The 21,056-nt window shown below is 49.1% G+C and overlaps 1 protein-coding gene across 1 annotated transcript in view; it reads left to right on the top strand.

The window, feature by feature from the left end:
- The first annotated feature begins 13,770 nt into the window (after positions 1-13,770).
- JADE2 (jade family PHD finger 2) overlaps positions 13,771-21,056 on the top strand; it is a 72,464-nt gene continuing 65,178 nt past the window's right edge. Inside the window, 4 exon segments of the mRNA XM_066560475.1 lie at positions 13,771-14,687; positions 14,690-14,788; positions 18,449-18,506; positions 20,905-20,990. Of these exon segments, the coding sequence (XP_066416572.1) occupies positions 14,610-14,687; positions 14,690-14,788; positions 18,449-18,506; positions 20,905-20,990 (321 nt within the window). The 5' untranslated portion in view covers positions 13,771-14,609.

Raw genomic sequence — 21,056 nt, 5'->3', positions numbered from 1 at the left:
GTCAGCACAGAACTGTCTAAAAATTAACCAGATTTGCACCTTCCCTATCTGTCTGCAGATAAGAGTGTTACCTCAGAGACAGGCAGGGGATATTGCTGATAGACTGAACCTGGGTGCTGGGGAACTCCTGACTTTGACCTTGGCACTTATATCACTGGAGCAAAATTCTGCATGCTTCTGTTTGCTTACATGGAGATAAGGAAACTCGTCTCTGGATTAAAAGTGTCATTAAGGAGGCACATTATGATTATAATTATTATTTTACAAGCTGGCAGGGCTGCTGCTGAGGTTCTTCAAGGAGTGTGTGCCTTTGCAAAAGGCTGGAAGAAACTGCACAGGAGGATTTTCTCATACATAAGCTGAGGAAAAGGATGATCTGTGAAACAGCTAACAGTTTTTATTTACTTGTGAAAATCTGAGTCTCACTCTCAATTTCCCATCAAGATAAAATGCAGGCATTTGGTTAAAATGGTAACTTAATGCTCCAGAGGTTTAATTACCACCACTCTATAATCAAAATCAACACAGAGTGCAAGCTGTAGCTCCCAACTCCAACAAGAAATGCAGCTTCCCACAAAGCAGTCAATAAAAAGAAGATATATAGCATGTGCTTGGATTTTGTGGTCCTTCCCACAGCTGAACTTGCAAATCTGCTATTGCTAATGGTTTTCTTTCAAACCTCAGGTTCTCCCTTAGCTTTTATCAAGCTCCAGAGCGCCTTATTTCTACATTTTAACTTTTTCTGTGTATAATATCTATATACAAGGTAATGAATTAAGGGAATTTGCAGTGCTGGAAGCTAAATTTCAAATTTTTTTTTTCCTGTACCAACAGAAAGCACTGAACTAATATCCATAGTGGTTATTATTGAAATTTTATAAGGGCCTTGGTTGGAAAAAGTGTCATGAAAGCAGGGATGTCTTCTGGGCTGAGGCTGGTGTGATCCCTGGCATGGATCTCCACAGATCAAATGATCTATCCTCCTCCATTGCAGTTCCAGGTGCTTTGCTTTAAGGACTTCAGGACTTCTGGGTCATAGGACCAGCTTCGGTCTTGCTTAGGACAGACTTCCCCCTGCAAGTTGAGATTTCTTTTCTCCAATGCATTTTCTGAATGGGGCCGTGGTGCTGTGCCAGGTGATGATCCCTGTGAAAATTGCACATGCTCTGTATTTTGTCTGTTCCCTTGCAGGTCAGGTTCCTTGTGAGCAAAGCTTTTACCTGTCCTGCAGCCACACCCCTGCCAGGCAGCAGGGCAGAGGTGTCCAGCACAGGTACTGTTAACAAAGCAGCCCTCTGCCCTCTGCCAGGGGCTGAGCCCTGAATTTACATCATGGGATGCTCCCAGATGCTGCAGTAGCAAGCACAAAAGTTGCTCTCCAAAGAAAAACTTTGCTATCATTTCTGCCCTCTAAGCAAGGGTTAATTTTCCTCCTCATCAGCCCCCCATAAAAAGCAGCACATTTTGTGACCTGCTTCTACTGACTTGTGGAATAAGAGATACCCTATTAGCAATCCCTGTCCAAACAGTGCTGGACTGGTTAGTGCCAGCACTTTCCATCCAGCACTAGTATTTGTTTTTCCATGCTCTTAATCTTAGAAATTGAATTGAGTCTGATAAAAGTGACTTCCTGAATATTGCATAACAGTTTACGTCTGTCAGGAGGGAAGACAAACAGACCTGACCTTGAACTTGAAAAGTTTCCTCCGAGCAGGTAAAAGCTTCCAAAAGTCTGAGCAGGGGCTCCTTGTCTCCTCACTGTCCTGGGACAGCAATGAGGCTTCCCTGGCAGCCCTTCCCCCATAAAAAAGCTCTGTAAAATGCTTTGGATCCTCCTCTGGGACCTGAGAATCCCCCGGAAAGAGCCGCAGCAGGAAGGCAGCTTCGTGTTCTTGCTCCGAAAAGGAGGCAGAGGAGAAATCCTGTCCATATCTGGCAGGGTTCAGCCTCCAGGGATTAATTAAAGGCTTTTTCAGTTTTTCTTTCAAACCTCACAACATTCATCCCCGCCTCACTGAATAGGGAAAAGGGAGAGGCATTTTCTCTGGTGAAGCACCAGCCTGTTTCAATTTTCAGTTTTACATTGCAGTAATGTGCTTTTCCTAAGGGAATACCACAGGAAGGGCAAACTTTGGCTTCTCACCATTGGAGCATTACGTCATTAAAACGAGCTGGAAATCTGAGCAGCGGGCAAAACAAATTCCCTAAACTTAATAATTCCCCCTTTCCTTGGTGCTTCTGTCCCTCTGCCCTGCCCAAGGCAAGGCAGGTGGAGGTGTTGGCAGAGCCAGCAGGGATGGGGACCAGTGAACTGGGAGTGGATGATGATGCCACAGGAGCAGGGAGGTGTCCTGCATCTTCTGAGCTGCTGGGACTAACAGAGCTCTGGGGCAGCCAAATCCTTTCTTCTTTGACTCAGGCTTTTGGTGGTGGCTGCAGCGGGGGGAGAAGGTGCCACCTGGCTCTCAGGACTCCCTGTGAAACATTTGGGGGTCTTCTGCACAGCTTTCCCAGTACCAGAAAAGTGCAGGGTTTGGGAGACCCTGGGTTTTGGGCAGCATCCTGAGGAAGCACCACAGCTCCCAGCTCAGCCCACCCTGAGTGCGTGCATGGTGCCCTGCAGAGCCCTGGCTGTGCCCTGCAGTGTTTGTTTTCTGACCCCATTACCTATTCCAGTTTGGTTTTCAGCTGCTTAGGCTTGATTATTTTAAACCCCTCTATCTGATTATCAGCAGCCCAGCCAGCCCAGATATGGGGATTCTGGGGGATCCCCAGCAGTGTCACAGAAGGATAATTTGCCTCATTCATGCTTCTGAGGGCACTGGTCAGCTGAGAGGGCAGGGGGGAAGAGTTACAGGGATATTCCAAACAGGGGGAGGCAGCACCCTGTGCAGCCCCTGTGCCACAGCCTGAGGAATCCCAAACTTTGCTGCAGGATGCAGGACCCTGCTGAATCCCAAACTTTGCTGCAGGATGCAGGACCTTGCTGCCATGGGCATGTGGGTGTTCCTGTCACTGTGCCCAGCACCCCCAGGAGATCTCTGTGCTGGGCACCATGGCACACACCAACCCACAGTGGCACCACAGGATGCTTCTGGAAGCAGAGCAGCCCAGGGACACGCTGGCATGGCAGGGTGCAGCAGATTGGTACCCAAACCAGGCATCCCCATGCAACCTTTCCAGAGCTGCCTTGCTCTTGCTTTTCGGCTTCCTATTGTTGTCCTAGAGCTGTTTTCCTCCTCCTCCCCCCAGCAGGATGAAGAAGCCTCCAGCTGGCCTAGGAGGCTTATCAGCTCTGGCTGGCTGGGTGTTAACAGTTTATTTGCATAAGTACCTGTCCCCGTCATATGCCGCTTGCCTTTGTGACTCACTGGAGCTGTTTATTTTTCCTCCAGCAGCCAGGCTGGAGGCTGCTGCTCCCTGAGGTATGCCAGGGCAGATGCCACCACCCCAGGGCATGTGGGATGCCTGGCACGCTTGGGGCAGGAGCTCACCTTCACTGCCTCACCCGCTCCTCCTGCCCTGCGGGACCAGCTTGGAAATTAAATGTGCAACTGGTCGGGTCCTGATTTCTCCTGGCTGTCAAGATAAAATTAAACTGAACCCCCCCATTTCACACCTCAGCAGCTGTCCCTGGCTGGGGAGAGCAAGGCTTCACCTGGGACCACAGTCCCAGCTCCTGCTGCAGGGCAGGGTGATGGGCAGCTGCCTCCTCCCTGCTGACAGCACTCATTGGAAGGGACCCACACAGATCATCGAGTCCTATTCCTGGCCCAGCACAGGACAATCCCAGAAATCCAACCATGTGCCTGAGGGTGTCGTCCTAAGGGAATTCGGACATTGTCCAAATGCTCCTCAGCTCTGTCAGGCTTGGTGCTGTGACCATTCCCTGGGGAGCCTGTTCCTCTTCTCAACCACCCTCTGGGTGAAGAACCTTCTCCTGATATCTTTATTTTAAGGAGCTGAGACCCTTAAAGCATTTTCTGACCTCAGGTCTCAGCTCCAAAGGCAGAGGCAGTGTAACCTGCCAGACAAACCCTTGGGGCTGTGCTAAAGCAAGCACTGTAGAGCTCTGCTCCAAGTGCTGGTGGTGACCGCGGAGTCACCTCCTCAGCCAGGAGCCAAGCGATCTTGTTTCTGCTCGTTAGCTCTGAAAGGTTTTTCCATTCATAATAAGAAAGTCATTAATGTTAAACTTCCACTGCCAGGTAGGATTGATTTGAAGATTACAACCACTATAAAGGGGGGATGCATTGCATATACAATGTGTTAAAGTCCTGGCGTGCAGGAATTGTGCTTCAATGGTTGCCTGTCATATGTGGAGCTCACCAAAGCTCATCCATGGAGCTCAAACAGATGTGGGGCTGCTCAGCAGCCTGGAAGGGGTAGCAAAGAGTGGCTAGTTTCAAAGGGAAAAGGTAAATTCAAATCAGTAGCATCCTCTGCAGAAGGGCTGCAATCCTGTCCCAGGAGGCGACAGAATTGGTGATCTAACAAGTCTCCATGCCCTTGTTGCTGTGATATTTTATTAATATGGTGCATAGCCCAGAGGTCCTCAGTGTTCACAGATGGGAAATGCTCAGTGTGGGACCCCTTCTCCAAGGAGCTACCAAGACTGACTTATCTTCTCCCAAACATGGACCAGAAACCTGGGTGCTGTTGTGTGGTGTGTTCTGCTGATGTGCTCTGCTCCCCCTCCATGGCTGATGTGTCAGTGGATCAGCTGTCCAGCCATCCATCCATCCAGCCATCCATCCATCCAGCCAGCCAGCCAGCCACTTCTTGGATGTAAAAGTTATTTTAGACATATATCATTCATCATATAAAATGCTTTTGACAGTGAGCAGTGCAGGTGTGTGTTGCTCCTCTGGCTGGGAGATGGGATGAATGGATGGATGGATGGATGGATGGATGGATGGATGGATGGATGGATGGATGGATGGATGGATGGATGGATGAACTTGGTGAGCAGAAAGAGGGATCTGGCTCAGCTCAGCACATCCAGCCTCAGCTCTGACTGTGTGATGTTACAGGGCAGACCAAAGTGGGTGAGGAAGAAGTGAGCATGGCAAGGCAGGTAAGCAGTAATTTGCTATGAGTATGATCATTGAAGAGTGGATTTGGTTTGTCCAAAGAAAAATGCAGAGAGAGAAAACAGAGAGAGAAAGAAGCAATCAATACACCATATGAACCATTCAAAAAGTGGTTAAAGGAGCAGAACCACAGAAAGATAAATTCATGAAGCCAGGAGAGTGCTGCAGGAATCTCATTATAAATATCATGTTTAGTTGTAGATCAAGAAATCCCCAACTTTCCATCTTTATCTCTTCTCCTTAAATGCATTAGCAGCTGACTTGTCCTTCTGGCTATTCTCAGGTCTTAGATGTGGCTTCCCCTTCCATGTGCTTCCCTCATCCAGGCTGGGTTTGCTGCATGGAGTGCATGGCAACACTGATGGAGTGTCCATGTCAGCCCCCCTATGGTTAAAACCAACCCTGTAAGCAAAGCTTCATAATTTTATTTATGACTTTTGGATGAGATAATGGTTTTCCACTTTGAAAAGAAAGCTCACTACTTCAACATTTATTTTCTATAAATGCCATGGCATTTATATTGCAACAGGAGACTATTCAGTGACATTATCTGATAAATATCTTGTTATACAGCTGCAATTTACAATGCATATATTTTTAACGGTGCTTCTAAGCTAAATTAAATGCTTCTAAAATATGGTACTTAAGGAAAACAAATGTCTGTTCTAGCAATTTTGTTTTTCAGGGTGCACTATTTTTTTAAAACCAGATACCATCTTCATCCTGTCAGGCAGTAAATTATGCACTTGCACTTTCATAAACTCTCCCCTTGGGAACTTAGTCAATGAAATGGAAATGTCTTTTTCACACCCTCCAACTCCAGAGAAATACAGGGAAATAGCCAACTTGGTTATAAACTGAATGTCTAGAGGGAATCCATATAAAATGTGGATTAATGCAGTTCTGATGCATGTATTGTTTAGCATATGTACCATTCACTCAAATGGTGCATTGAGTTGTGACTGGGATCATTAATGTCTACTTTTTTTTCTGAATTGGGAGAGTAATTGCATGTTCTCTGGTGGGGTCTGCAGGTACGAAGACTCTCGCTGGCACTGGACTGTGAACCTCCCTCCCATGCCAGGGCACCTGCAGGAGGAGGAAAGCTCTGCTGGCCTGCTCAGGGAGTAAAGCACGACAGCATTCACACCTCAGTTGGTCTTTCCTGTGTTGTGGGGTGGGATTGGGCAGGACAAGGGCTTGCAATGGCATGTCCTGCCTGTGGGATAGCCTTTCACAAGGGACAGCAGAGCTACTGAGGCAGCTGAATTCGGTGCTCCTTGTAGGTCCCTTCCAACTGAATTATTCAAATCTACTTCCACTTTCACCATCCATCACCCAGAATCAGAGTTTTGCCTGTAGCAGCCCTGTGTGGTCCAAGGAGTTGTGTTGTCCCCTTACCACATCACGTGTGGAAAGTGTGAGAAGCCAGCAAAAAGGCAGCAAAGGAAAGGAAGGCAGGAAGGGATTTGCAGGGGACTCTGCTGAGATGCCCAAGGATCCCTCAGAAGCGGGAGGAGCTACAGCAGCTCTCCTGAGCCAGGAAGGGCACTGAGATTGTTCACCTGACTACTGATGGTCCTCATTTTCCCCAGTCTACTTTTGAGAGCCCTCTAAAAGCCCCAGCTCTTCCACTCTGGGGAATGCATGAAATGTGAGGTGTATTAAGTGCATTCAGCAACAGCAGCAAACTTAGAGAAAACAGGAAAATCAACAGCAACAACAACAAAAAAGGAATCTTGAAATTTGGCAGAAAGAAATGCAGTGCAAACCCCACAAGAGTGTGAGTATCTTTGCACAAAGCCACTTACGGATGCACTCCTTAAAGGTAATCCCTTCAGACAGTGTGAGGCTGCCATTTCTTTGAAAGATATTAAAGCAGCTGTTGCTAGAACACAGAGAATTACTGAGCTATCTGTCAAGGGATGGACATTTGTAATGCTATATCTACTTTTTTTTTTTTTAATTTACATTTTATTTTGATACCAAATTTCCAGCTAGTGAAGGTAATTGAGACTGCAAACAAAATCTCACTATCCACTGATCTGCCAAATCAAATTTTTTCTCCTGTAAGTATAGTGTTTTTCCTTAGCTTCAGAAAGAAAAAGAATTATGCAGAATGCATGAGAAAGAAAAGGGTTAGTTTAGGAAGGGATTAGTTTATATAATGACCATAGCAGCCATCTCTCTGTTGATCTGTCGTAGTTCATTCCCAAAGATGTGAATTATTATCCTTGTCATTTAGAACAGAGCTTGTCCATTTTCCTTCTGCTGCATCTGCTTACCACTCTCCAAATTAACAAATATTTTAATAAAAACTAAATGTCCTGACTATAGCTGGGATATTGGATGACCCCAGCTGGGATATGGATGCAGCAAAATTCTTTATCATCTTTGTGTTGCCCTCCTGGAATGACTGTGCACTGCCCTGGTCCTCCAAAGGAATTAAAGTAGCCATGAGGCAATTTGGATGACTTTTGGCTACCAGAGGCCTCAAAAGAGGGCATCTAAGGCAGTGAATTAGTAGCTGTGTGTCTCCCGTGCTGTTTTCAAGTTGTGTGGTGTTTCTGAGGGGTCTCCAGGAGCTGTCACTGGAGCAGCTCCCTGCTCCATGATGTCCTCCCACACTCAGCACCGGGGCTGGGTGGGTGTCAGAGCAGGAATGGGCTAAGGGAGCTGAGCTCCCCTCGTGGCCTTTTCCCTAGCCAATGTCAGAAAACAGAATAGTTCTAAAGATCTTCAAAATGACATTGGATTTTTGCTCTCTTTCGGGACTACTTGCACTCCCATGGACCAGTCCCTTCCATCTGGTTCTCCTGGGCTATGGTAATCAAATTTGATGCCAACATGGCAACTGGGCTTTCCTCCTTCTCTCTCCTGTCTGCACTGAGATTTTCACTGGTCTCAACTCTTACTGAAAGGTGTGTTTCAATCAAAGGTTTGAAGAGTAACTATTTCATATGATTGTTCTCCTGAAGTTGCTTTAACAATTTTGTAGCTCTAAGGTGAGCCAATTCACCCCTAAAATTCAGATATTCACAACTCATCACTCCAGCAGGATGCTCCTTCAAGGTGGGAGAGCAGCCCTGAGGTGACAGCTCTGCAGCATTTTGGGGGACTCAGGAAAAGTGATGGGATTTAACTCTGCAGAACTCATAGAAAGCTCACAGAGACTCTGTCCTTCACTTCAAAACATCTGTTAATTCTGCTTGTGTGCTCATCATCGAAAGGCTGCCTACATTTGTCCTCTCAGGTTTGCGAAAATAAGCACCGGTGAATGAAGATGAAAGAGAAATGTTGCTGGTTTCTTCCCCGGAGATCGTATTTCTTACTTGTTGCATAACTGCTTATTTTAGCATCAATCAGCCAAGCCTTTGTTGTGCAGACAATTCTGTCCTTTTAAAGGATTTGTGCGGTATTGTTTCTTCCAAAATGCTTTTTTGTTTTGTTTTTATTATTAGATTTATTTCCTCTCTTAGCAAATGCCAACTGACAACACCCTGCAACACCCTGTCAGAGCTCTTCATAAGTGTTACATAAATGTCATACTATGTAAACTGAGTGTTGTATGTAACATATACATGACCTTTCTGGAGAACCATCCATCAGGTGCTGTGTGTGCCACGTTTATGCATTTGTACACAAACTGTGTTTAAGTGTGCATATATGGTAGCCAAAAATCTCTTAATGAGAGTACTCAAAAAGCAGGGATGTATGAACTTTTGTCAGTGCAACTTCATCTACACCCTTTTGCTGAAGCAGAACAAGACTTCAGTTGCATGTCCAGATACTCTTTTCCTTCTGCATGGCTGTGTGCAGTGAGATGGTCAGCGAGGGGCTCAGCAATGCCTATTGTTCAGCACATGAGCCCAGGCAGAGCACATTATCCAGAGCATCATTCACATGTCTGACCACTTTTGGATTTCACAGCGATAGAAAATACAGCTCCAATATTTCTCAGTGCAGTTTTCAAAGCAGAGCAAGGTGCTCAAGTTCTGGTAAAAATCTACCGAGGTTGCAACCAGGCATGCTGTGGACCTGCCATGCCCAGCTGTGACCTTCTTTAGCTGTGTACTCCAGAAATCCTGGAGAGATGGCCCAGAGGGTGGTAAGGCTGTAGCATGCTGCACAGGACCAGAGCAGGGACCTGTGGGTTCCTCAAAAGACAGAATTATTAATTTCCTCATGGCCCTTTCTACAGCACTTTCCACTACACTGCCTCAGTGCTTCAGCACCTTCATTAATCCTCCCCAAACACTCATTCTGAAGATGGGTCAGAGTGACACATGGACGGATTAAGGTCAGTTTTGACTAATTCAGGGTACTCCATCTGAAAAGCATAACGTCTGCGTTTTCAGAGCATTTAACATGATACAGCACTTCATACATGCAAGCACAGCACCCACTGCTTCTAGCTGCACAAAGATGGATGTCAGCAATTCAGGCTAAAGGCTTCCAGCCACACACCACAGTGTGGGCAACACAGCCATCAGCAGCCAAAAGTTTGGCTTAATGACTTGTAGTGTTATACAGCCTGTGGCAAGGGCATGGAAGGAATCTGCTTCTTTGGGAGAGTTTTATCCTTTTGTCACAGTCTGCCTGTGTCCTGCAGCCCTTGCATCTGCTCCTTGGGCAGTCTCTGGTGATGCAGGTAAGATGAGAACATGGCCAAAATTTGTTTCTTTTTGGCTTACAGAGCAGATCCGTGCTGTGCAGGTGTCACAGAGAAATCAGATTGTGACAGTGTAACTAAGAACTGCATTAGAGTACGTGTGCACAAGAAAATCTGCAGAAATTGGTATGGAATGCCTCACTTTGGACACCTCTCATGTCCAGACCAGGTAACACAGTGACCTTCACAACATCCCTTAAGGCAGACTGTGCTGTAGATGAGGTGGGATCTGCAGGTGAAGTCCTGTCAGGGTCTTAAAGATGGCTGTGCTCATGAATCCCATTGCTCTTGTAATCCAGTGAAATGCTTTTTAGTCAGTAGCTGATGTTTCCTGCTCCCTGGGGGGCTGCTGAGAGGGCTCTGAGCACCTGAAGCAGCAGGTGCCCCAAGAGCTGCATTTTTTTGAGAGATTTCAGCTGCCAGAACTGGGCATGTTTATTGCTGTGTGGTGAACTGCTCTTCAAAACCCAGTAACACGACTAATTTGGGTGGATTTATCTAAAAGACCATAAAAGGCTGCTTCATGCCAAATTTCAAGACCTTATTTCCAGTGTTAGTCCTAAGAACCACAGCAAACTCAAGAATGACCAAAGTGATGTTCTTCCCCGACTCTGCTTTCATCCTTGGAAGTGCCAAAGGACTTGGAATGTTCGGAAAACATCCAACACAGACTGTGCAGAAAGTTACAGCCTAATTCATTCAAGTTTGGTAATTTATAACAAGCCACAACAGAGATGTAAGTTGGGGAGCATCTGGCTGTTGTAGCTCTGGTTCCTAATGGTTTATAATTGGTAAATCACAGTTTCAGGGCTGACCAGCTTAATGAATCGAAAGAGATGATGGCAGATTGTCACTGAAAGAGAGTCCTTAACTTGAATTTTAATCTTCTGCAGCAATGGTTTAAAACAGTGCAAGCCAACTTCTGTAGGGCCCCTGGGAGTTGGGGCAGATATATGCTCTACATCCAATTATTATTATTATTATTTTAATTTAAGAAGCCGTTTCTATCCCGAAAGCACTGCTGTCGTTGTTTTTAATCCTGTGCAAAACAGCTGGCAACAGGCAGCCCTGAGCCACCCAGAGCCCAAAGCACTCGTTTGTGGAGCGCACAGCGGGGTCACCCCGCGCGGAGCTGCCGCGCCGCTCCGCACCTCTCCGCGGAAACTCTGCGAAGTTTTTTTGGGGGAACACGCACACGCACACACACGCACGGGCTGGGGGGGCTCTTGTGCTGCGGTCGCATCCCCAGCCCCGCCGCTCCTCGCCCATCCGGAGCGGCCGCGGTGCCGGCGCGGAGGCTCCGCGTCCCCCCCCCCCCCCGCGCCCCCCCGCGGTTCCCACGCCCCGCGGCCGCGGAACTTCGCTGCGCGGGTGCGGGAGGGAGGCAGCAGCTCCGCACCGCGGCCCCCGCCCGCCCCGCGATGGGCAAGAGCCGTCTTTTTGACGCAGGAGAAATGGCAAATTTTAAGTACGTCATTAATATGGCGCCAAAACCCTTCTTTTTTTTTTTTTTTTTAAGTATAAGCTTATTTTTTTTTATTTATTTTTTTTTAAAGGTTGGCGAAGCCGCCCCGTGTACGCGTGTGCACAGCGCGGAGAGGGGGAGCGGGCGGGCGGGGGGGGCGGAGAGCGTGAGTGTGTGCGGGTGTGAGTGCGTGTGCAGGGCCGGGCTGCGGGGCGCCGGGGCTGCGGGCGAGCGGCGCTGGGGCTCCGGGCAGCGCCATGGGGCCCCGGCGGCCGGCGGGGGGGTGACGCGGGGCGGGCGGCGGCGGCGGCGGCGCGGCCCGCGATGGGACCCGCGCTGCCCGCACCTGGCCCTGCCGCGGCGCCCGGGGAGGGGAAAAGGCGAAGAAATTGAAGATTTGGGGCGGCCGAGGCGGGGGGGGGGTGGGTGGGGGGGTGGAAGCACCGCCACCATTATCCGTCCCCGCTCCGAAAGTCGCTTCCCCGCCTCCCTGCCGGAGCCGGAGCCCGGGCGGCGGCGGGGCGCGGAGCGCCGGAGGAAGTGCGGGGTGAAAAAGAAAGAGAAACAGGCGGGCAGGGCTCGCCCCGGCCGCGGCGGAGCGGCCATCTCGGCTGGGAGCGGGACCGCATCCATGGAGTTACCGGGCGGGCGCTCCTAAGGAGGGCCCGGGCGGCGCGGCCCTGGCAATGACACCGGATTGAGCCGCCGAGGGGGCTCTCCCGGCCGGGGACTGCGGGAGCATCCCCCGCCCCCGCCTCCTCCCGCCTGTCACCCCAGAGACCGGCGCAACTCCGGGCGGACGCTCCTGGCCAAGGTAAAGGCTCGGCGGGGTGGCGGCGGGAGCGGGCTGGGTTTGCAGCGGATGGTTATTTTGCAGCTCCCCCTGCTTTTGCTGTATATATGTCTTTTTTTTTTATTATTTATTTTTTTCCCCTCCCTCCCCCGGCTGCCGGGCGGGGGATGTGCAGCATTCCCGGGGCGGATGGCGCACGGTGGTCACTCTCCTTTGGAAGTGCGGGAGGGGAGGCGGCGGGGACGTAAACAAGAACTTTTCAAGGCTCGGTTCGCCGCTTCGCCCCTTTATTCCCCGAATTAATGACTGCGGCAGCGGCCCCGCGCCCTGCCCTGCCCGCCGGCAGAGCAGGGGACGCCCCGCGGGGCTCGGGCGGGCAGCGGGGGCTCGGCGGGCGGCAGCGCGGGGCGGGCGGCGCGGTCGAGCGGAGGGGCCGCGGGCGCGGAGCGCTGCGCGGGGCCGGGATGGCGGTGCCCGGGGGCGTGGCGGCTGCCGGCTCCCGCCTGCCCTCCCCTTCCTCCCCCCTTCCCTCCCCACCGCGGGGCTTTCCCCGCCGCCTTCCCCCGCCGCACCGCGCCGCGCCGCGGGGTCCCGGGGCTGCCGAGCCCGGAGGCTCCGCCGCTTTCCCCCCGCGGCATCAGCCGCGCTCGGAAACATCCCGCGTCCCCCCGCGCCGTTGTCCCCCCCGGGCCGCCCCTCCTTCTCTCCCCGGCCACCTGCCCCCTCCCCGGGCTCCCTCCTGCATCCTCCGGGGAAGCGGGCGGGCTCCTGCCCCTTCCCCACCTGCCGAGCCGCTCCCCGGCCGGGATGCGGGGCTGGGAGCGCCCCCCCGGCTGCCCCGCGCCCGGGGTGGGAGCGGCGAGCTGGAAGTTGGGAAGCGCTGGAAAGGCGGGAGGCTGCTGGATCGTCAACCTCGATCGCAATTAGGGGAAAATAAATTTCTCTCTCTCTCTCTCCATACCTATACGTTTTGAGAGCTTTTTGAGTGGGAAGAGAAGGATGGCATGGCATTCGCAGGGAAAATTCTCAGTGCCTTTCTCAGCCCCCACAGTGAAAATTGTTTTGAAGGGTTGAAGCCAGGACCCTCCGACCGCTTGGACAGTTCTATGAGAAGGTTTTGCTTGGGGGAAAAAAAAACCAATTATCTGATCTCAGCCTTCTCCCCAGGGGTGAGGAGCCCAGCTTTTAGGAATGGTGTTTGACCTTTAAGCATTTATTGGCTACTAGGGTTAAAATAAGCTTGAGATAGGAGTAAAAATAGATTGCAGAAAGGTTAAATCGAAGGTTAAATTTGTTTTTCTTAAGAAAATTGAGGCTGATGTTCAGAAATGTAGGCTTGGAGCAAAGGATGGAGGGTACACGTTAGGGGGTCTGTAGGCAAGGAGATGCAATTCCTTTAAAGTATTGATGGCTGCTGATAGTGTTTGACACCCAAGTTCTGAAAGTTGGTGGGTGGGTGGTCCTTCAGACCAGCTTTGGTCTTTACCTTTCTGTGAGTTTTCATCATTCCCTAAGATTGGAGTGTCTGTAGCTCCTGTTGATTTCCTCTGAGTTTTTGATACTCAAGAGACCTGCAGGATGGGGCAGCTGGCTGTGGGCATGGAGCTGTGCCTGGTGTCCCTTCTCATGCCCTGTGTCACTGCCTGCACCTTCCCCCAGGAAGGCAGGGGTGGCCCCAGTGCCCTCGGTGACCTTTCTGATTATCTGTGCTCCGTCTGGGCTTGCTAAAGAAAAAATAGATAATTATAAGGTAAAGAGTCAGAAGAGGCAAGTAAAGTTATAAACGTGAGTAGTAAAGAAAAAAAGCCCCTTGTAGGTGTGGAGAAAGGCAAAGCACAGGAAGTAAACGAGGGCTTGTTTTGTTTTAAATTGAAATGAGATTAAATTTTGCCCTGGGGAAGCCAAGACAGCAGCGCTGGTATGGAGGAGAGGAGGGATGGCTTGCTCCTCACCTGGGCACCTGAGCTTTTGCTGGAAAGCTGGGGCTGGCAGCAGCCTGTAGAGGAGGCGAGGGACAGACGAGCCCCGGCAGGCAGGGGCAGGCTCCTGCTGCCCAGAAAATGGTTGTTGTAGGTACCAGGATCCTGCTCTTTAGCATTTACACTTCGCAGGGTTACCAGGGAGGTCAGGAAAAGCTCCTCCCAGATGTAGGGGCTGAGCACCACGGTTTGCTGCGGGTCTTATTGGCCCCGCTGCTGTGCATCCTTTGGTCCAAAAGTTTGTCCTGTTACTATGAAATTGGGGCTGTGCCAATTTGGGGGATGCTGCTGCCCTCTCAGAGCCTCCCGCAGCAGCGCTTGGCTCCAGAATTTGCTCATGAGAAAAGGCAATGGGATGAGGACAACCCTCCCACGGCGTACCGGCTGGGATGTTCCAGCCCTCCACCCTTTTTATTACACTTTCTAACAACTGGCTGGTGTTCCTAGACAGAGGGAAAAAAGCACATTTAAGGCAGAGGGGGAGCGCTGAGGGGATGCTCGGGAGCAGCCCCAGGCTCGCTGCCAGCCGGCGGGCACAGGTGGCTCCGGGACGGGGTCCCCGAGCGGGGTCGGTGGCCGGAGCCGTGTGCGTGCCGCTGGGGGCACTATGTTCTGTTTGTGTTCCTATTTCTGGGCTGGAAGAACAAACAGGGAAGTGGTTTTTCTGCAGTCTCATTGCAGCTCACAAACAGAGCACATCATTCAGCCGGTGTTGCTCTCAGCGTCAGAGGTGACGGCGCGGGGACGAGCGCGGCGCATCCCTCAACCTGCGGGAGCTGGGAGGAGGTGATGACCAAATACTTTCTTCTTTTTTTTTTTTTTTTTTTTTTTTTTTGCTGCAACTTATGCAGGTTTCTGTGCCTGTTTCCTGTGGAAGTGGAGAGCACAGGCATGTATGAATTTCTCTGTTTGCTTGCCACAATTCAGAATGGTTCGTTCTTGGAAACAGTGGAAACAGCCTCTGCACAGGGTGCTGGGATGCCGCTAAAAAATCTCGAAATTGCACGTGGAGTTGATGTGCAGAAGAGTTTGCAGGGAGCTGGGGAACATCAGGGGGTTCTCCAGAGCACAGGGCTGCTGGAGGGGTCTGCAGAGGAAGATTTCTGTGCTAGCTGAAGGCTGGATGAGGCATTTCGGTTCAGTGTGGATGGGAGCTGGTGCCTGTCCCTGGCAGTGTGCCCAGCTGAGCTCAGGATTTGGGCACAGGCATCTCTGTGTGCCAGCAGTAGTTGCCTTCACCTCTCCCAGGTTGCATGGGCTGGACAAATTACATTCCCAAGAGCTCCCTCCAGCCTTCCCCTGCTGTGAGGCAGGACCAGCCAGCCTGAGGCCATCATCTCCATTTTAACACCAATCGTGGTGCTAATTTGTCCAAGGACACAGTGATTTACATTTGTTTAGGCTGATGAAGGGCCATCATCTTCCTTGGTTTAGCATTTATCTGCCTTTCTCAGCTTTGAACAAAGGCAATGCTAAACATGTGTTGGTTTGCAAGCAGTTCAGTTTTTGGTTTCCAGGCATTAGCCAGGGCTATGCCTGTGGATTTGAGTTGCAGACACTTCAGGGGGATGTTCATTTGTTTATAAAAGAAACCCACATCTGTTTCTGTTTGAATTTTTTAAGCAAGCCTACATAGAAACCTTTCACTTGGTTTCTGGCTCTGTAAAAACTAGATTTTGGGCCAAGTTTGACCTAACAGTGACCTTTTCAAAGTATTACAATTTATTTTGGTATTTGCTTATGACTTTATTAATGATGCCATGTGGGGAATGGGTCAGTTAAAGGTGAAATTAACTTCTAATGTAAACAAAATATTAATTTTGGAGCAGAGACTATATTTTGTGGGGACTTGAGTTGCTCAGTAGTTCACCAACTGAATTGCTCCTGAGAGCTTTTGGGAGCTGGAGCTCCAGCCCTGGAAGGGATGTGGGCAGTGAGCCCTCCCCACCCCCAGCCACCCCCCCGCGGGTGCCAAAAGGGTGGTGGGAGCTCAGCCACCATCAGACTTTATAACTCTGGGATACAGATGGGGAAATGGCCCAATTAACCCCTCTACAGTAAATTCCTCTCTTAAGTGCCATGTGGTTTACTACTGTTTGGCTGCTCGAGATGAGTCCCTCAGAAACAGCATCTTCTTAGCATGGCCTGGAATGGAACCATTTTCTGGAATGACCTGCTTTTGGCCAAAACTTTTGCTTCTTTCAGGCACACAGTACTTTGTGTGCCATCCCCTGCCCAGCCTTTCAGTGCTGCTGTTCAGAGATGTCTGTACTTTGCTCAAGCCAGAATTTCATTCACAAATTTAATGCAGTTCGGTTTGGAGGATGCTGTCTTGCATCCTGCCAAACAGTGGCAAAATGATTTACTGAAGTACAGATGCTATTTTTACCTGCAATGTGAACCACTTCTGTATGTGAATATCAATTCATCTTGTTACCTAGTGAGTGTGTTAATTCTGTAGGCAGCTCTAGGACAGAAGCAGGATGCAGGGACCAAGTTCAGTGAGAGGGATGATCAGTGCATCTCCTCACACATATCAGCCAAACCAGTGCCAGCCTCCTGCTACCTGAGCATTGATTGCAAACCTTTTTCCCTCCTTGGAAGGAGAGTGATGTCAGTGATGCTGTTTTGCTGTAAAAGCAAAGATGGGAAACCTGGGAAATATCACTGGCTATCAGTGGCATTCCTTTGCTTCACCTCAGGTGGTTTTTTTCCCTCCTCTTGGCTTTGGTTTATTTAATCTCTGTGATTAGGAACTCCAGAATCAATAAAAGTATTGCCCTGTCTTTGTGCTCCAAATGTCTGTTTGTCACTTTAGACCAGAAGAACCAGTTTCAAAGGTTGAGGTAGGATTTTCACTAAAAGTAAGTAAGCTGCAGTTAGAGCTATCTTCAATTTCGTTTCCCCCAAGCAAAATCTAATGGCTATTTGGAACAAGGCTGGTTTAATAACATCTGTTTCCCCTTGAATCACCAGGGGAAAAGTATTGATATTGCCATATTCTTAGGGAGTGTTTTAAGTCACATTTTGACAGGGCAATGCCTTACCACAACACTGATAGTTAAAATGTTTAGGATATTTTGTAGTATTTACCTTTATAATGCTGTGATAGCACATATATTGTAAAATACACCTATTACAAGGTTTTTATATGTTTATGAGGAACATTTCCTCATGTTTGGGGGCAAATGTCATGCTCTAGCTTGCTATCCCAGTCTGTGTGCTGCTTGTACCTGTTGCAACCAAACCACACAAACCCAGTGTTTCATTATCATTCCCAGTTACCATTTGTGGAAGCAATAGAGGGTATGACATATGAACACATTCAGATTCTTCAAAAATATCTCAGAAAGTACTAGGAAGATTTCAATGAGGTTAAGACTGATTTCTGTGGATGTATTTTGGCTTACAGCCTGTTGGATAGTTGTCTGGTCCACAGGTGGCCCTTTCCATCCAGAGCTGCCCAAGCCCTCTATTGGGAGCCACATTGATCAGCCACCAGCCACATTGGTAAAATTTGGATTTTCAAAAGTTAAAATACCTTTCTTCTTTTTTTTTTTTTTTTAAGTTTTTTATTTTTCCTGAAGCACCTACTTTGAGTTCCCAGAGCTTGTTGCCCAAGGGGTGAATTCAGGACAACCTGCTGATTTCAGGCACTCCTGTGGCTTGTTCAAATTCTCAAAGCAAATCAGCTGAACTTGAAACGGGTCTCCTCATCAGTGCAGTGGTAGCTGCTGCTGTGATTTTAGCTCTGGAGGATGGAGAAGTCAGGACAGCTGAGCAGAAGGCACTTGTCCACCCCTGGGACCTCTGGCAGGGCAGTGATGGGAGGTGCTTCCTGTGTGACAGATACTCCCGAGCTCTTAAAAGAAATAGATAGTGGCTGAATGGGAAGATGAGTCAGAGGGTAAAACCCCAGGCTTGTGGTACCCAGGGGTTCTCTTCAGCTCTGGGATGCTCGTACTTCCCCCTGCAGACATACCGAGAGTGTGCAGTTTCCATTCTCCTGTCTTCACACTTTGCAGCTGGGACAGGTGGTTCCCAGGACATCTCTTCTCCCATCCAACAGCACTATGGTCCCTTGAGGACATCCTCCAGTCCTGTTGGAGCTCCCTCCCTTGGCAGTGCTCTTGCAGAGGAAGAGACATTTGGATGCAAATCCTGCACAGACAAATTTCCATGCAAAGCTGAGTGGTCCAAATGCATCCACTGTAACTACTGGGAGTGGGAAAAGCTGGTAGAAAGACGATTAAAGTTTTTTTAAAAATCCATGAGAATTGTTTTCTTGCATTTTTTTTCAGCCTCTGGGTAGTTGTCTGTCCTGAGGGTAGGGACTGGCTGGTTCTGGGATAGGAGGGTGTGCAGATACTCATATAGCAGTGCTTTGGTGCTGCTGAGATGAGTTTTCTGGACATGGGGTGTAATGTTCAATTTCTTCTGTTACAGATGGAAGAAAAACGACGCAAGTACTCCATCAGCAGTGATAACTCGGACACCACTGACAGTAAGAGCTTTCATTCAAAGCTTTGAACAAGATTCATCTCCAGCAGTCAAAATGCTTGAATAATTACTTCACAAAGAGTGGAGGAAACTGCATTTACTGGGAAGTCTCTGCACAGGGAATAGTGTGCAGGGCTGGGTTTGTCAGAAATGCAGCAGCAAGCTGATATCAATTTATTTAAACACTCGGCTGTGGCTCCTCTTAACTGATGAGAGTGTCTCCCTCGTGTGAGGAGTCTGAGCGAGGAGAGCTGCTGATTGCAGATCTGCTAACGAAGCAGCAAACACCCTTTGTAGATGAGTTGTCCTTTCCTGTGAGCTGCAGCCTGAGACTAGTTTGCTCTTGATTTGGGTTGTACCAGGGGAAAGGGAAGTTTTTACTGGAGTCAGAGTAAAACTGGACCAGTTTGCATTGTTCCCTTCTTGCAAACTGAAGGGTGATGTGGGAAAAGGAATAAGGCTCAAGCCAGCAAAACTTGCAAGCCCATGCTTGCTTTTCAACATCTACCTCACTTCATCCTCATTCAGGAAGGCACAGAAGCATGTGTTCAACAATAAACATGTGCAAATGTGCTGAATTCTGGCTATAAATAGAGCACTCTCCTCTCCCACTTATTCCAGGGTTTCACCCGCTGCACACATACCGCAGTGCCTCGGTGTTCAGTACCCTCAAGGCACCAGCCTAATCCCTTGTCTGGACTCTGGAGTTTCTTACTAGTTGCTCTTGGTTTCTTACAAATGTCACAGTAATTTCATCTGGGCCGTGCTGGGAATTTGCTCTCCACACTTTACAGGATCTGGCTGCTGGATATCCGAGAACGAAAGGGACTTTAGTAAAGACACTAAACTTCTGGGCTTTTTCCTAACAGGATGATGGAGAGATTACAGGGGGTTATGGAAAGGCTGATCTTGCTGGGTTTGGCTGCTGTTCCCACAGCTTCAGCCAAAAAAATTGTCAGAGTGAGTGGAGTTTGCACCACAACTGCTGAAGGGAACCTGCTGTTCTGCTGCCAGCGGGGACCCCCATCCTGCTGGAGCCCAGGGGGCCTGGGCGCTGAGCTGTGCCTACACAAAGTGTTTCAGGCTCTGTCAACACCCTTGCTTCTCGTAAAATGAAACATCTCTATCTCAGAAAGAGGTTTGTTTTGGAAGCCATGCTCCAAACTTCCCGTCTCCTAATCCCCAGATGCTCAAAGGCTTATGGAGCCGAGCTGTGCTCGCTGGCTTCCCTGCCTTGCAGGGGTAAGGCATCTTTAATCATGGTATTAAACAACATGGCCTTATCTCTATGGGGCTTGGATATTTATGCTGCAGGTGATATCTAAGCTTTTGACAAATGCTCTCCTGCAGGATGGTTGTAAACAGAGTGGTGACCTTCTTTTTCAGGCCTCTGCCAGGAAAGGGTAGTTGTGTGTTATCCAAGCCTGTATAGCTGTAGCATCACATTGTAGCTTGAGAAGAGGGGGCAAGGTGGAAATTTGTGGCTGATCTCTCCATGAAAGCTGTGGAGCAGCTTGCTGAGTAAAGCAGTGTGTCTGTGGGGCTACAGCATAGGGATGTCTGCTCTGGGCTTTGTCTACACAGTCCTGTTATGCTCTGAAGTGTTATAAAGAATTTCATTTGGATGGAACCCTCTTTCATAACATCTGGCCTGCAACTTGAAAAAACAAGCTGTGTTTTGGGAACAGGTGATGCCCCCACGTTTGGCCTTCATTTCGTGCTGTACAAGAAAGTGCACTGCAAGTAAAGAATACAGGTTGAGCTGGTGCCTCTTCCCCTGCCAGGAAAAGTAGGCACGTGAAATTTACCTGGGCTCAGCTGCCTGAGCTGGTGGACGAGCAGCTTCCCACTGCAGTGGTACCACAGCCTGACCCCTGAGTCAGCTCAGCTCCTGGCTCCATCAGTTTGGATGTTGTTGTTTATGTGCACAGTGCTGTTTCCTCCTATTTAGCCCTCCAAGGATTAAAAAAATCGGTGTTAAATAGGCCTATTGGTAGTTATTTTGTTGCAACCTCACAGAAACATTTTTATATACTGTAATATGGAGGGGTCCTCCTATACAGAAGACTGAACTGTCATCATTATTATACAGAAATTCCAATAATCAGTTTGTTATTTATTATTAACAAATAGAGTCTTACATTTAAGTGATAATGACACAAATGGGTTGGAAATAAAGATCAGTAGTGTATGGTTCCAGCACATTTCAGGCTTTAGCTACCCTTCTCTTTTGGGGTGGCAGCAGTGGTGATGATACTGCACAAAAAAATGTCGTGTCAAGGAGTTATTCCATCTTAGTGCTGACCCAAAGTGTTGGCTGGGGCTGGAGCAGGGGGGCTGGTGAGGTAAGGAAAAGCCTTTGACTCTTTCCCAAATAACCTGTCTCTGTTGCCTTGTTGCAGGTCACACCACATCCACCTCCAGATGCTCCAAAATTCCAAATACCAAATCCCCCTGGTCACGGCAGAAGGAGAAGAAGCCCTCTGAGGTACGTGGGCTTTCAGGCTTTTCCCAAAGGAGAGTTTTCCCATGGGACTGCACTCACCCAGCTGTG

This window comes from Molothrus aeneus, chromosome 15 (genome assembly GCF_037042795.1).
Source record: "Molothrus aeneus isolate 106 chromosome 15, BPBGC_Maene_1.0, whole genome shotgun sequence".
Classification (NCBI taxonomy): domain Eukaryota; kingdom Metazoa; phylum Chordata; class Aves; order Passeriformes; family Icteridae; genus Molothrus; species Molothrus aeneus.
The sequence above is the reverse complement of the archived record's forward strand: the minus strand, read 5'-3'. Positions and strand labels throughout refer to the sequence as shown.